Genomic DNA, 16,033 nt, shown 5'->3' with positions numbered 1-16,033 from the left:
AAAATGGGACGGAGGAGAGTATTTATAATAAGGATGGTGTTATCTTCAAAAAAAAGCATACTTTGTTACTTCCATAACAAAGTTTACGATTTGGGTAAAACTGTCAAATATAATTTTTTGTTGTTTGAACAATTCATTCATAGTACACTGTACTAAAACAGAAACTCCAACAAACTTTCTATATTAAGCTTGATTCTCTCCTATATAATACTTTGATAGCCAAAACCTCCAAAGAAAAAAAAAATAGCTAATACACTTTCTCTTGTCAAGAAGAAAAAACTAATAAACCTTCTAAGGTAATTAAAAATGGGTTTTCGATTCTTCCTCTTCTTTTCCTACATGATTTTCATGTGTCTCTTTCTCAATTTTCCCTCAAAAACAGAGGCAAAAACTCCATTTTCTACACATCAAAACAAGTTATTACTAGAAGTTTGCAAGCAAAGTGAGCAATTCAAATTTTGCATGCAACTCTTGCAATCCAAGCCAAGAATATCAACAGCCAAAAATATAACCACTGTGGCAAATTATGCCCTAGCATTGACAAGAAAGAAATCTGTTATTACCCGTAATTTCTTTAACAGGCTTGATGGAGCGAAGAAGAATGTCGTGTTTGAGGAATGCGCAAATTATTTTAATGAAACAATAGGAATGCTTAATTTAGATGGACTTGAAGGCGGCACTGCAAGTTTAGATGTTCATTATGCTCTAGATAATTGTGAGTATTGTGAAAATGTTTTGGATTCGGCTAAGATTCGCAGTAAATCAATTTCTGCTCAAATAAATCAGTGGAAGAAATACTATTATGTTGCATATGCAACTGTTATTGTTCTTGAAGATGAAACTCCTACAGGACCTTAATTATGACATGATGATCAAAGATTTTTCAAAATCTGATCTTCATTATGTATTTCTTCTTTGCAATTATTATCAATAAATTTAGAAAAGTTCCTTCTCTGTTCATCTGTATTCTTATCATATTTTTTATTAGTTTTTTTTTTTTTGTGTAAACCACAGGTATCCAAACCCCATTATCAATGACCGTTTAATCCAGCTCGAGACTTAATTACAATTAGTAAAAAATTATTTTTGCTCACATAAACTGTGAATATAGTAATGGTGTGAGCAGGATAATTTAATGCTTGATATCAGTAGGATTTTGTTTATATTGAAACAATAATTAAAAGTACCACTTTTCAAAAGACTAAAATTATTTTCTTGATTTTCTGATGCAAAATATTTTCTTAATTAAGGAAAATCATTTATGCAAATATATAGTTTTTTAATAAAGAGGAAAAGTTTTCCAAATATTGACAAATTTAGTATAACATAAGAAAAATTTATAAACACAGATCCATTAATTTATTAATTACCATTAGTCATTATCATCGACTATCACTAATAAATTATCAACGACCAGTCATATACGATTGTCAAAATTTAAAAATTTTATATATTTTTCTAATATTTAGCAATAACATTTTCTAATATGAAGGTTTTATAACACAAAATATTTTCTCTAAGGGAGAATTACAATTTAGTCCCTCGGTTATGATCAAATACACTACTACGCTCTTACTTTTTTCAAAATACATTCTTATATCCCTAATTTTTTTATCCATCCAACTCAAGTCCTTCTGTTAATTTTTAAGGTTTTTGTGATTAATTGGTATTAAAAAGACGAAAATATCTTGCATATTTTTTTATTTCTCTCACATTAATCAGCCATAATAAACAATTCCCATATACAACTCCATCTACCAGTCAAAAAAAAAAAAAAATCCATCTATATTTTAAACGCAGCCCACCAAATATACAATAAATACAATAAAGGAAAAATAAGATCTAAAATAACAATCAATCTTCAAAAGGAAACGCAGCGAAAAAGATATGCAGGTTATTCTTTTTAGATACTTTTCTTGAAAGTAAACTAAAATTATATTAACCAAGAATAATGAAAGTAAATAAAACTTCTTGATAGCTAAAGTAAATAAAAACTTGCTTAGATAAAATAGTTATATATATGGGGGTGATATTCATAATTAAGATAGGACAAAACTTCAATAATAGGATTGTAATTTGTAATTAAGATATGACAAAACTTCTATAATAGGACATTAATTTAAAATTTTAATTCATGTAGAACTTTTTAATAGTCTTTTATTTTATTTTGTAGCTATAGAATTTAGAGTTAATAGAAATTAATATAATCAATTAAATTAAAATTACCTTTATTTTTTCAACCTATAAAATAAGATCTTTAAATATATTTTTATTTAACTATAATTTTATTTATATACAATATTTAATGCTAATATATAAATTAGTTACATAAAGTGGAAATATCCGTAGTTGCCAATTTTCATTTCTAACTATTGTCATATATATTTTTGTCAAGTACATTAGTAAAGATCCCAGTTTTCATTACACTATTTAATCTCTGCATTATAATTTTGTTACACTATTATGTCTTACAATTAAATTTTTCATTAAGTGGTTGTGAAAAATCAAAAACTTAAGTAGAATTATCATATAGGGACTAAATAGTGTAAAATTATGAAAGTTGAGGTTCTTATTAGTGTTTCACCAAACTATAAGAACTACATGGTAATTATCTTTGGCCAAATGTATAAAATTCCCCTTTGAACTTTTTCATTTTAACCATTTGTCAACTTTAACTTTGCGGGTGACCTAGTGTGCCCTTAACTTTTAAATTTTGTAGCTATTATACCCCTTGCCAAGCTGTAAAGGTAGTCGTGAAACCAAATATGAAATGGAGCATGATCACCTGATTAAAAGTCTAGCATAGTAAAAACGAATTCGTTTTTCTCTCTATTCCAAAGCATCAGTTTTCCTTTTCAATCTCTCTCTTCATTTTTCTCTCTCTACTCCTCTCCTTTCAATCTCTTTCTTTGTTTTTCTCTCTCTATTCTTCTCCTTCTCAATCTTTCAACAGATATCTCTTTAATTGTATGTTTCTTCTTCTTCTTTTCAATTTTCTCTTCTTCTCCTCCTTAATTTCGTTACAATAAAATTTCTGAAATTTTAATTTTGGACCTTAAAATCTCTAAAATCAATTTTTTGCAGCTCAGCACCTCCCCCATTGTTGTGCTACACAGGTTGAAAGTGAAGAGAGAGAGAGAGAATGGGCAAAGAGGCAATGGCAGCAAGTTTGGTTCGATCGAAAAGTGGAGAGGGAGGAGTCGAAAGTGGAGAGAGAGAAGTCGGTGTTGGCCGGACACAAGCGGTGATCGAAAAAAAATAAATAAAAACGGAGGGGGAAGGTTGTGCACAATCAGAGAGAATGGAGAAGATAAATTTAGGTTAGGGCTTGTTTGAGTTGATTAAAGATCGGTTTGGCCCAAAGCATGAATTGTTACTTTATTTTTTAATTGTTTTAAGGATTTCTAATGGGTTTTAATTGGTTTAGCACATATAAATGTCACGTGAAATAAAGTATGCTGACGTGTTTTAAAAAAATGTCATGTAAGAGCGATTGTATTTCACGCTCAATTCTGTGACTGAATGGGGATGTAAAAGATACAAAAAAAAAAAATAAAGTTAAGGGGCAGATTAGATCTCCCACAAAGTTTAAATTGACAAATGGTTAAAATGAAAAGGTTGAGAATGGAATTTTATGCCAATTATCTTTAGGATTAATTTTGACAAATTTATTTAATAGAAAAACTAACGGTTGGACTTTACAGTGTAACAAAATTATAATGTCAAGAAAATAATATGATTTTAAAAATTGAGCTCCTTACTAGTGTATTTGAACAAAACCTAGGGATTATATAGTAATTACCCTAAATTCTATTTAATAAGAAAATTAAATATTAGTAGTATAAAATATTTTTTTGGGCCTGGATGGATTAGGCTCTCAAAGCTTAAGTTATGAGCCCAGGCCTTGACTTTTATAGAACTGAATTTGCCCTGAAAGTCAAGCCCAAGCCTTGATCATCTAGCCATGTCCATTATTTCTAACTTCCATTAAACAAAAAGGAAATCATTTGACATGGAAATTAAAAATCAATCTTAAGCCAAAAAAAAAAAAAATGCTAAATCTTAAAACTATGATTGGAATAAATAAATTAACGAACTAATGAATTTTCATATTTGGTATGCCTTAATTTAGAATAAAGAACTCAATTGAATTCTGCAAAATTATACTTGGAATAAATTCTTAAATGGAAATTCAATTGTATTTATTTTCTAAAATATCTTTGACATGATAATTTAATAAAGATAAATAATAAACAACAATTATATTTATTATACAATATAATAACTTGTTGCTTTTTATTCAAATAAAAATAATAAAGTTCATATAAATAACTACACTCACATTCCATTTCACCCATTAATTAAATTTCCTTCATAACTAATGAGTCAAATTGCAAACCACGGTATAACTTAGTGGTAAGTGCATATGCGACCTGGCAATAAATCCATATTCAAATCTCCTTTCTCAATACTCAAAAAACTAATGAGTCAGATTATAGAGATGAGAGTATGTATGAGCAAAGTCAAAAATGCTCTATAGAAATTAAAAGTTATATGTATATAACCATCACGTTAATAGAGGCTAAATCATTAAAAAAAACCCTAAATTTTGCAAGTAGTTTTAATTGTACTCTGAAATTGAATTTTAATTACAATAGTACGCTAATCTTAAATTTAGAATTCAATCGTGTATAACCCTAATTACATCTAAGACCAGCATTAACAAATTCAAGCATTTAACGGCAATAAACTTGCAATTCCCCTATTAATGTTTTAATTTCATATACTAAATTTGCAAGAATATTAGAGGCTGCGTCAGAATTGATGAACAAAGACGTATCTGATCTATGCACATAATGATTAGCCTCTTCAGGTTCAAATCCATGTCCTTAATTTCTGTATTTGGCAAAGGATTTTTGACCAATTTACGAACTTTTTTATTGCTACATAATTGGGGTTAATCAACTGAATTTGATGCCTGAGAAGAAACAGATTCGAATTGTTCCTTTCCTTACATTATCAGATGGGGACTGATACTGGATTTCTACCAACCTTTTCGAACTTTTGACCATATACATGTATTTAGAGGAGGGTTCATTGTTCACGACAAATCATTAAACTAACAACTAAATCCAGTTAAGCAATTTGATTTAATTTATTTTGGTTCTTAAAAAAAGTTCGGTTTGTAATTTTTATGAAATAACTGTTTACAGTTTGGTTTCAATTTTAATTTCCTTTTAGTTAATTAATATTTTCTAAAAAAAATGGATTGTCTAAATAAAAAATAACCAAGATCCTTAATCAGCATTTGTGTTAGAATTCTTATTCGGTATTTACATCTTTTGTTAAAATAAAAAATACCGTATAAATACATATATCACATTCCATTAGAGGCAATTTCTAATATTCTTCCATCTTTACTTCTATCACTTCCTATCTTTTGAATTTGAGTAGAAATAAATAGAAAATACATGCAACTTCCAACTTCTACATGATACATTCAAAATACCAAGGCAATATATTTGGTTTTATACCAGAAAAAGAAAAGGCTATGTATTTGGGTTGACCCTATGAGGTTGGTCCATGGGTCCCATAATTGTCCAAATTTCAATTCCTAACATTACAAATAAAGAAGATCTATATAAAAATTTCTTATAGTTTAGGACCATTCATTTTCATAAAAGAAACCATCATCTACATTAATTGTACCCTTGCTTTATCATAATAATAACATTTCCTTAATGACACAAAAAAGTTTGGTTTGAGTCATTTCCAATTAGGAGCAAATAGAAATAGTGACATCATTTTTGAGTTTTTTAGTCCCACTAATCCATAAGATGAAGAGAACGTACATGGGTAGCTTTCAAATCTCTACTTAAAAAATTAAAGTGGCATACTCTATAGTTAACCTACATTTTGATGACTTAGGTGTGCATTTTCTCCCCTAGAACCTAGTTTTTTACTGTCATGTCTTGTACTAACAGGACATAAACCAACCCTTCAACAGCAAGCTCCTTACAGTTTTGATAATTAGGAATCTGATGCTTAGTGGTCACAAATCATAGTGATTATCTCTTCTCTTTTTTTTTTTCAGGGAAATATATATTAGTAGTTAGTAGTATTAGTATTCTGCTGTGGATAATAATCCGGTTCATGGATATTTCTGATTTAGTAAATGTTGATATTTGTATATAGGGATTGATTTGTTTAAATTCAATCTGTGCATTCACTTATGAACTAAACTAATAAAGATAATTTTTTTTATTGCAATGAGTATATTTTTGACGTTCATTGAAAAAAAATATAAAGTCATAAATTATTTAGAAAAGATTTTTTAACCAGCGGCATTTGTTTGAGTGAAAAAAAACTTAAATTCTTTGAACAAAATATCAAGTGTCTAAGAAAATTTCCACTGAAAGTACTCTCTGCGTATAGGCGTAACACACGGAGAGCATGATTAGACTTTAGCCCACTGAATTAGGGGCATTTATGGTATTAAAAAATATTATTTCCCAATGCATAAATCGGTACTCACACTGCTAAGTGTCTATTCGATAATTTTAATTTTTTTTAGTAGTTAGCTGTTTTAATGTCTGTCAGTTATTTATTAGTGGTTAACTATTTATATAACGATTTAGAATAAAGTATTCGATACAAATAAATGTTTGATTAATTGTTCAATATAAAACGACAAAAAGGGTACGTAAGCAGGAAACAGAATAAAGACAAGTGATGGGTATAAATGTCATAAAAAATTATAAAACGCTAAACGTTTCCAAATATAACGTTGAAATACTGTTTCAAACTCTAAATGTTAAAATAAATATTGTATTACCGAATGTTAAAATTAATTAAGATAGTATTTTAACCTAATCAAAACACTAAATACTATTTGAAACACTATTGCCAAACATGGTCTAAATATAGAAAAAGATCCTCCTTTAAACCCTTCTCTATAAAGGCGTGAGTGATTTACCATAATAGGATGATAATTTTTTTTTTTTTTTTTGGAGAAAACAATGCTTTAACTTGTATAAGATTCCACATTTTTGTGAGGGACACCTTTCAATTTAGTTTAATTATTGAATTTCATCACGTATTATATGGAGCATATTTAAATTATGATAATTTTTTTAAGTTTCTGAAACTACCAAATTAATAGAATAATTATTGATGGTGAACTAAATAAAAATATATTTCTTCATTAAATTTTGTTACTTTTGTAGTTTATTTAATATATTTTAAAAAAAAAAATTCTGCAATTACTTATTCATTCTATTCCAAAATATAAAAGTAATAAATAATTTTTTTATTTTACTCTTATTTATATTAGATATAAAATAATAATATTAAATAGGTGTAATATAAAAGATGATTTGATCGAATTAGCATTAATTCTGTTCTAATTTTAGAAAATTAATTATTTTTTAAATTTTTGAGAAAAATTTTAAACACACTTAATTAGGTAAAATCGTTATAATAAACTTGTTATAATAATATTTTATTTCATGATAATTAGGTAAACAACCTCCTAAACATTAGTATAGCACATCCTTCTTTGCTTCTTTTTAACTCAATAATAATTATTAGATTCTACATTTCCTAATAAGAAGTAGGGATAAATCCAAGACAATACTATAAATATATATGATACGTGTCCGAATTTCCCCTTTGGTCGTTAGTTAACAAATGATGAATGGTCACCAAGCTTTACACGTCTAGTCTACTCCTCTCCTGCGCGCATTCCCATGTGCTAAATTTTCTATTACGTCAGTTCCCATGAAAAATTGTGTCACACGTGGCACTCTCAGGGCCCACCAGATTTTTTTTGACCCGTTCCTTATTATTATTTTTTTTTAATGAATTACCCTCTCACGTGTTAGTCCACGTGCACTCACACATCATCTGTTAGAAATTCTAGAGACCAGAAAGTGAATCTTGATCTTTGGCTGAGACGTAATCTTTAATCTCAAGAAAGTATAACAAAAAGTTTTTTAATGGTACGTTTTACATTGTTAAATTAGTACTGGGATCTTAAAAAATTATTTACATAAAGAGGGGGTAATAAAATTATTTATAAAAATAGAGTAAAATTGACTTTTTACTTTCACTGTTATAATTATAATGTAATAAGGCCATTATTACGGTCTGATTATAATAAAAAATATCGTATATCAAATATAAATAAATATTTTTCTAAATATATATAAAATTTAGCAATAGATTGCAATTCGAATTCCTTTCTCAACACTATAAAGAAATTTTTATAGTGGCACATTCTAGTTTGCCAAAAGCAAAAACGAAGTGGAATTTTGTATACAAAAGCAAAGTTGATAACTTGTTAAATTGTGCTTGTAAGGAATGAAAATAAAGTTCAAGATAAGGTCAAAAGAATGTCTTTCAAAATAAACCTATACACAAGGAACCTTCCTTCAATGTATTGGGACCTCAGACAATGGGCAGTATTATAGACAGAACTTGGCAATTTTTTATGGTGCGGGCGGTACCAAATAACACAAAATATCAAAACAATGGAAACATGCAACACGTTTTTATTTTCCATCACAGCGATATACATTTTCCGGCGTACCAATAGCTTTGGCACACGTGTTTTCGAACTAAGGAGTCGGCATGCCAAAGCATTACAAATTTTGGCGGAACCGATGGATGTAAATGTGATTGTAATGATCTTTTAAGAAAATGAGTTTTTACCATTAAAAATTTTAAAAATGTGTTGGAAGCAAAGTAAATATGTACATTATTCATAAATTTTTATTTATAACAGGTTGTAACTGCAATGTCATTTTTATAAATTAAAATTCGTTTTAAAATTCGTCTGAAAATTAAGTTCATAATTTCATTGATTAGATACATAAATTTATCTCTAAAATTTACAATTTTAATATTATGATATGTACTTGAATTTAAAAATTTTGATAATATTATACATTTTTTAACTGTAATATCAATAATTTTTAAAAATTTTTACTTTTATTTATGAAATATTGACTTGATATATATTTAATATTAACTTTTAGAATAATAATTTTTATAAATTTCACTTTTTAATAAATGTTTAATTTATCTAATTTTTCAAATTAAGATGTTTAATAAAATACTTTTGAAAATTGAAATATTAATAAATATAATTTATAAATTAAAAATATATAATAAATTAAAATAAAAATTAAAAATATCACAAGATTAAAATAATAAAATATAAAAGGATAAATTTATTTGCTAGGCCCAATTTCATCATCCGAAGATCATTGCAAAGTCTTACAAATAGACTCTTCTAAAAAGAAGAGAAAAAAAGTCTTATCAATATATGAATTGAAATAAAGAAACATGTCTCTCAAAACATCCTGTTTTTGGCTTTGTTTTAACAAGTTGGAGATATTTTTGAAATACCATCTTTGACTCATCCACCTAAATTCCACTTCCAAACATAGATAATAACAGAAAATTCAAGAACCAAAATATTTATTCTCACATGCAACTCTCTTCAATCTACAAATCAAATGGAGTTGGGTGGGTTTAGGTCTACTCGATGCCCACAGATTAAGACACTTTAAACTATAGCAGCCACAAAGCACAGGTTATAAATGTAAAAACACTAATTTAAGATTAGCTTAATCCTAAAAGATAATCATCAAAGAGGTTAATATGATAAAATAAAAAATTAAATTAAGAAGCATAGAGCAGACAGCTCTGTCTGGTTTCTAACATCACTTGTTCAAAATTAAAAAAAACAAAACAAAAAAAAAAAAAAGAAAAAAAAAGAGAATTTAACATCAAATCTTTAAGAAGGGAAGAACAATTTACCTATAAAATTCCAAAATGTTCTGTTCTTTGTTCTGAAGATTTATACCATTTATGATCTGCCTCTGTTCCTTCTCTCTTTATATAACAAAAGTATTTTTTTTTTTTTAAAAAAAGCAACAATAAAAATAAAATAACCAAATGATACATGCAAATACAGAGTGGAAAAATTATAAAAATAAGAAAAAAATATACTGAATTTTTAAAAAATAAAAAAAAAACAAAATATTATTTTAAAAAAATTGTGTAATCAATTAGTTTTAACTGGAAGAGGAAGGGTAGTGGCTAGAATCTGACCACGGCGGCACCGGAATATCAGAACCGGTAGGCTGATTCTGATTCTGTGGTGACCGGAAATAACCCAATTGCTGACCAGGCAAAAGCGGAGGAAATGAAGCAGAGGAAGATGTAGAAGACGATCCAGAGGAAGATGCTGCTGCTAAAAATGGAGGAGCTGATGTAGATGACAATTGAGAAAAAGAAAAATTCTGCTGTAAAGAAGCCAATTGTTGATTATAAAACATCTGCTCTAACAAACTCGAAGGTTGAACATGAAAATCACCGGTACTCTGTAAAAGCTGTGAATATTCCCAGTAATCTCTTATATTATCGCCTTGAAAGTGAAAATATGGCGGCGCTGGAGCCGGCGCCGTTTGCTGCGGCGGAGTTGGTTGTGGCTGATGTGAATAGGGAACGGCAACGGTTTGTATTGGAGGTGGTGGTAACACTCTAACATGTTCAGGGAAGTTCAATTTTGCTCTGTTTCCTCTAAATTTTAAAGCGGCTTCATCGTAAGCTCTCGCCGCAGCCTCCGCGGTGTCGAATGTGCCAAGCCAAACTCTTGCCGCCTTATGAGGATCGCGAATTTCCGCTGCCCATTTTCCCCATGGTCTTTGCCTAACTCCTCTGTATCTTCTTCTTCTCTCGCCGGTTTCTTCGTAAGAAACTGTTTCAGTTGATGATGTTGGTGGTGCGGTCCCGGTTGTGGTGGCGGTGGCGGTTCCGGTGGGTGGGGTCGGGATTATTACTGAAGCGGCTGCCTCTTCCGTAACTGTAAATGGTAAAAATTAATTAAAAATAAAAATTACATTAATCTGCTTTAAAGCGGTGATTTAAAATTTAAAAACTGTTGCATTGCTCATTTCGAGATGACTGCAAATATTTTGATGCCTTCGTAAAGCTGACAATTTCAGGCCTTTGATTCTTAATGAAAAGATAATATTGCAATACATGCAATATTAGACAACATATAAATTACTATAAAAACAAAATAATAAAATAAAATTACTATATATTACAAAATTAATTATTAATTAATAATCCTAGAGTTTATCTAACGAACTAAAATGGGATGTCATAGAGGATTGATAATCCATGTATAGTTTTTTTTTTTTTTTGTTTTTGAGAGGATAATCCACAGTTTATGATAAAGAAAATAAATTGAGTTAAATGGAAAATTAGCTAAAATGAAATTACTAACCAGGAGTTGCACTAGAAGAAGATGAATCTCCTTGAGAAATTCTAAAATCACCAAACCCTCTATAAACCCTTGGAACAGACTCAATTAATTGAGTTGCACTTCCTTCTTCTTCTTCGCGGCTCCTCTTTTGTCCAATCCAGAAACCCGAACTACCAGAACCAGACGAATAAGTTGACAAAGAAGAAGACGTTGAACTATAATCAGTAGTAGAAGTATAACCTGGAGTAATTGCACTTCCAAAACTACCAACTCCATATGATGATCCCAAATCACCGCGGCCGCTGCCACCAGCAGCAGCAGCACCACCACCATCACCACCGCCGCCAACTCTTTGTCCCGATACAACATGAGTTAGGGCAGAAACCATTGCAGATATCTCCCTTGGACTTCCATAACCTGCAGCTGGCAACATAGTAGTTGACGTTGTTGGTAACGATTGTGTAATCACCCCTTCCCTTATTATTGGTTGATTACTCAATAATAATGATTGTGAAGGCAAAACAATTCGTGGGTGGCTTTCTTCTTCTTGATTATCATCTCTGCCGCCGCCATCAACACCACCTCTAGGGTATCTTATTGTGTACTCACCTGAGCCTTTCTGGTTCGCCACCTTTAAATTCAACAAGCACATGTAATAACAAAGTTGTTTTCTTTCTTCTTTCCTTTTCTTTTTTCTTGTATTATTTTTTTTTTTGTCGGATGCAAAATTAGAGTACCCTTTGAAAGATATGTGAAGGAATATTAGGGTTTATATATGGTGATAGAGAATTCAAGCTTTATCAGCCGCCATTAAAACAGTAGACTCTCTCTCTCTCTCTCTCTCTCTCTCTCTTTCCTTCTTGCTTTGTTTTTTATATCACTTGTTGCCGCACCGAGTACTGCACCTACATGATAAATATGATCTTCTCTTTTTTTTTTTTTTTTTAATTTTTTATTAATGGGTTGGAGAAGGTTGATAAGCAAAAAGGAGGGTTTTGTTTTAAATTTTGGGTTTTTTTTTTTAAATTTTTTATTAAAGGTGTGACAATACGTTCACACCAGAAAATTTGACTGACATTAAGATGGTATGGAACTTATGTCGGTGATTTTCAAGAGTTTCTGTTGAAATTGAGTTTGTGCGACTCATTAAGGTTGCTTTGTAACCTTTTGGGCTTCAGATAAAATAAAAGTATATCCTATTAGCCCATTATTAGTAAATGGGCTATTAGATAATTGAACAGTAACTTGGGCTCTCAGACGGTAATTCTTTTTTTTTCCGTAAATTAAACTCCTTAATCGTACGGTCGAATATATTTTTACCACTCGAACCACTTTTTATGGATGGAGATACTTGAAGAATAAGTTAGATTAATGACAACTTGATTTATATTAATGTCATGGTGTTGTATTTTGACTTTTCTTTTCTATTTTTTCCTACCTTTGAACACTATTAATCGAATAAAATAATGTCTACTGAATTGTGGAGAATTTTTTAATTGATTCGAATTTCGTAGAGTGCATCGAAAAATCTTCTTAGGAGTTTCAGAAAAATATTAAGGTTATATTTGATAAGCAGTAATAATATATAACCAAGTCATTATATTACATTACAGCTTAATGTCGTTGTATTACATTATATTATATAATATTAATTTTAATTATATTACGTTGAAAGTCCATTATGGTTCACTAATTATAATTATTTTAGAAATCTTGAGTTATTAGTCTAAAAGGTGTTTTTGATATTATAAAACATCAAAAAGGTGTTTTATACCTTTCTCATGCTTGACTGTTTGATTCAAATTTTTTATATTAAAAATCTATTAATATCGTGCAAAAATCAACCTATATATTATTATTATTATTATTATTATTATTTATTTGGTCCTGCAATGAAATTGAAAGTCATTGCATTGCCATTAATTGAAATTGTAGGTTTACATATACACATTATTTATCCATTAAAATATTGTTTGGTATACCATCTGTACGGTCAAAGCACGTCTCTGATCTGACGTGGACCATTTGGTGGGGAACCCAATAGTATTAAACTATAACAAAATTAAAATAATAATAATAATAATAATAAAAAAGAAATGGAATCGTGCAATTTGAGGCAGACAGTATACATTTCGTTGCAATTTGGTTCAAAAGCATTCTAGGTTTAGGGCCCTGTAATTCTTCGTATTAAGTAAAGAATTTTAATGTTTAGGAGCGACAATTGCATAGCATCTAGTATTATTTTTTACATAAATATACAAATCTTAATCTAATTACTCCACAATTAAATTATTAATCAAATCATTTTCTGTTAATTTGATTGACTAGGACTTTAGTCAAATTTTTAAAGAGGTCTTATTTGTTCGAATCTATTTTTTATAATATTCATAAGATGAGAAAAATAATTACAACAATCAATTAAAACGTTGAATTGTTGGTGACACTTTCCATATTGATCTGTTGAGCTAAGTTAATTATTTTAATAGTTATTAGATGTTAGATGTTTAATTAACATTTCATATACATTAAAAGATATAAATCATAATTTATTCTCTCAAATTCAAAATATTAGTATAAATATTATGTTATCAAATACTATAAATAATAATATAAACGTTATTTATAAACATTATGAAACTTTCATTCAGTCAATAATTATTTGAATTAGAGACAATAATTATACAGCTAAAAGCCTGTAACCCTCAAATCAAAATTTTTTTATAGGCTCTATTTGTTTTCAGAAAATAAGGAAAAAAATTTTTTTAAAAAATATTTTTTAAATGACTTATTTTCTATTATTTATATGCAATATTGAAATATTAATTAAAAATATTAAAAATTTTAAAATATAAGACCATAAAAATGTATATAATAATAGAAATTTTGTAATTAAAAAGTTTTATTATTAAATATGAGAAAAAATAAAAAAAATATGAAAATTGCTGGTGATTGATGGTAGCTGACGATAGCTGCTGATAGCCAATGGTGGTGGTTGGTGACGAAAGGTGATTAGTGGTAGTGACTATTTGTGATTAATACTTAATATTTTATAAAAAGTTTATTAATTTCAAAAAAATGTTCTCCTCTCTTAAAAATAATAAGTCATTTTCTTTAAAAATTACTTGATTTTTCTTTAATCAGAAAATATTTGCTTTAACTTATTTTCTTAAATGTCCCAAGTGATAAAATTTATAGAAAATATTTTTTTATAAATTATTTCACCGAAATATACGACCTCAATGTAAAGAAATTTTGAATAAAATATATTTTAGTTTAGCTTCCACATAAAAAAAATATATATATATATTATATATATATTTTTGGCTCCTAAATTTTTTAGTTGAGTCTAGCCTGATCCGAATGTAGTGGGTTGACTGGATCCATTTTATCTCTATCTTCATTAAGTATCAATTGCCTTCGGTTAAGGCTGGTCCAATGACTCATTGTTACCAGTTTACGATTAACCAAAATGTCTAAATCAGTTCAATTACTTGAACCAAATGATACGGTTTGGTTGATCTAACAAATTGCTTCAACTTTAACAGAACCCATTTGGCAATTTGGGTAATAAGTTTGGTTCAACTTTTTAACAAGTGGTTTGTTAGCTCAATCCCCTTTATTTATAATTCGGTGGAGATTGTCTTTTTATTATTGTGAGTTTGATGTTGCCTCGTTAGATTTATATGGGACCCACTGAATTATTATATGATATACATGGGTGAATTTATTAAAAAAGAAAAAAAAAAAACTCAAGGAATTTAATGTCAACTTGGTCTATTGTTCAACTCGTAAATAAACACGTGGACTTCAGTAGGTGCAGCTCTGTAGGATTGTGATGTGTGGTGTTTTGTAATTTGTAGGGTGGGCCCTTATTAGTGACCTACAAATAGACCCCTATTATGCCTCAAAACGTCTACATTGCTTAGGATGAATGATACTATTTTGTTTTTATTTATTTATTTTTTGAAATTAACTTGGTCTTAAATTGTGATTTGCTTTGATAGTGACTTGTATTTCCATGTCCCTAGTATTAGGGTACTACTTTTCCTTTCATTTTTTTTGGAAAAAGAATAAATTGTCGTGTTAATTACAGTGAAGATTTTTATTTTTAAGAATTAAATATAAAATTTTTGTCGATTAAATGTAGTCTAATTGAATTTTCTATCTTTTATAAAAGATATAGAAAATGAGAAATTTCGAATTCGAGTACTCTCTATTATAAAGTTTATCACCAATTTAATGAATATTATTTAAAAATGAGGCTTTTCTTTCTGTGCAACTCACAATATTATTCTAGTCTATTGCGTTTTTATATATAAAAAAAAACTATAAAGCTTATAATTTAAGATTTGTTTGCCATGTTGGTCCCTAAATTATAGTTAAATAAACTATAATATTCTGTATTTATTATTTCCATTATCAATTTAATTCATTTATGATTTTCGTTAAAACTTTGATTTTTTTATTTAAAAAAAATGACCAAAATGTTAATAATGTCATAATTTAAAGACCTTACAGATAGTTTTTAAAATAAATGGCATTATATTAATTTAACTATAACTAAAGAACCTATTTATATTTTTTTCTTGCTTTCTTAATAAATTAGTTAGTCTAGAGTAAATAATTTATTTTTAGTTAAATTAAAGGTATAAGTTTATATATAAATTTATTATTAATATTAATGTGATATTAAAAAAAAAATTTACAAATCAAATGAGTCTGAATTAGGGATATTCCACTGTTGTAGTTTAA

The 16,033-nt window shown here is 28.4% G+C and overlaps 2 protein-coding genes across 2 annotated transcripts; one reads left to right on the top strand and one right to left on the bottom strand.

Moving 5' to 3' along the window:
• The first annotated feature begins 222 nt into the window (after window positions 1–222).
• LOC149493601 (uncharacterized) lies at window positions 223–960 on the top strand. The gene has a single exon (XM_089726185.1). The coding sequence runs from the start codon at window positions 307–309 to the stop codon at window positions 856–858; it is 552 nt and encodes a 183-aa protein (XP_089582311.1). The 5' UTR covers window positions 223–306; the 3' UTR covers window positions 859–960.
• Window positions 961–9,456: 8,496 nt separating this feature from the next.
• Window positions 9,457–12,169, bottom strand: LOC105635494 (uncharacterized). Its single transcript, XM_012218565.4, has 2 exons — window positions 11,303–12,169; window positions 9,457–10,873 (listed from the first exon to the last, which is right to left on the bottom strand). Exons 1-2 carry the CDS (start codon window positions 11,931–11,933, stop codon window positions 10,083–10,085), a joined length of 1,422 nt encoding a protein of 473 aa, XP_012073955.1. The 5' UTR covers window positions 11,934–12,169; the 3' UTR covers window positions 9,457–10,082.
• Between the last annotated feature and the right edge of the window lie 3,864 nt (window positions 12,170–16,033).

This window comes from Jatropha curcas, chromosome 9, assembly GCF_041381405.1.
Source record: "Jatropha curcas cultivar XTBG-Jc1 chromosome 9, XTBG_Jcur_1.0, whole genome shotgun sequence".
In the NCBI taxonomy this organism is placed as follows: Eukaryota; Viridiplantae; Streptophyta; class Magnoliopsida; order Malpighiales; family Euphorbiaceae; genus Jatropha; species Jatropha curcas.
The sequence above is the reverse complement of the archived record's forward strand: the minus strand, read 5'-3'. Positions and strand labels throughout refer to the sequence as shown.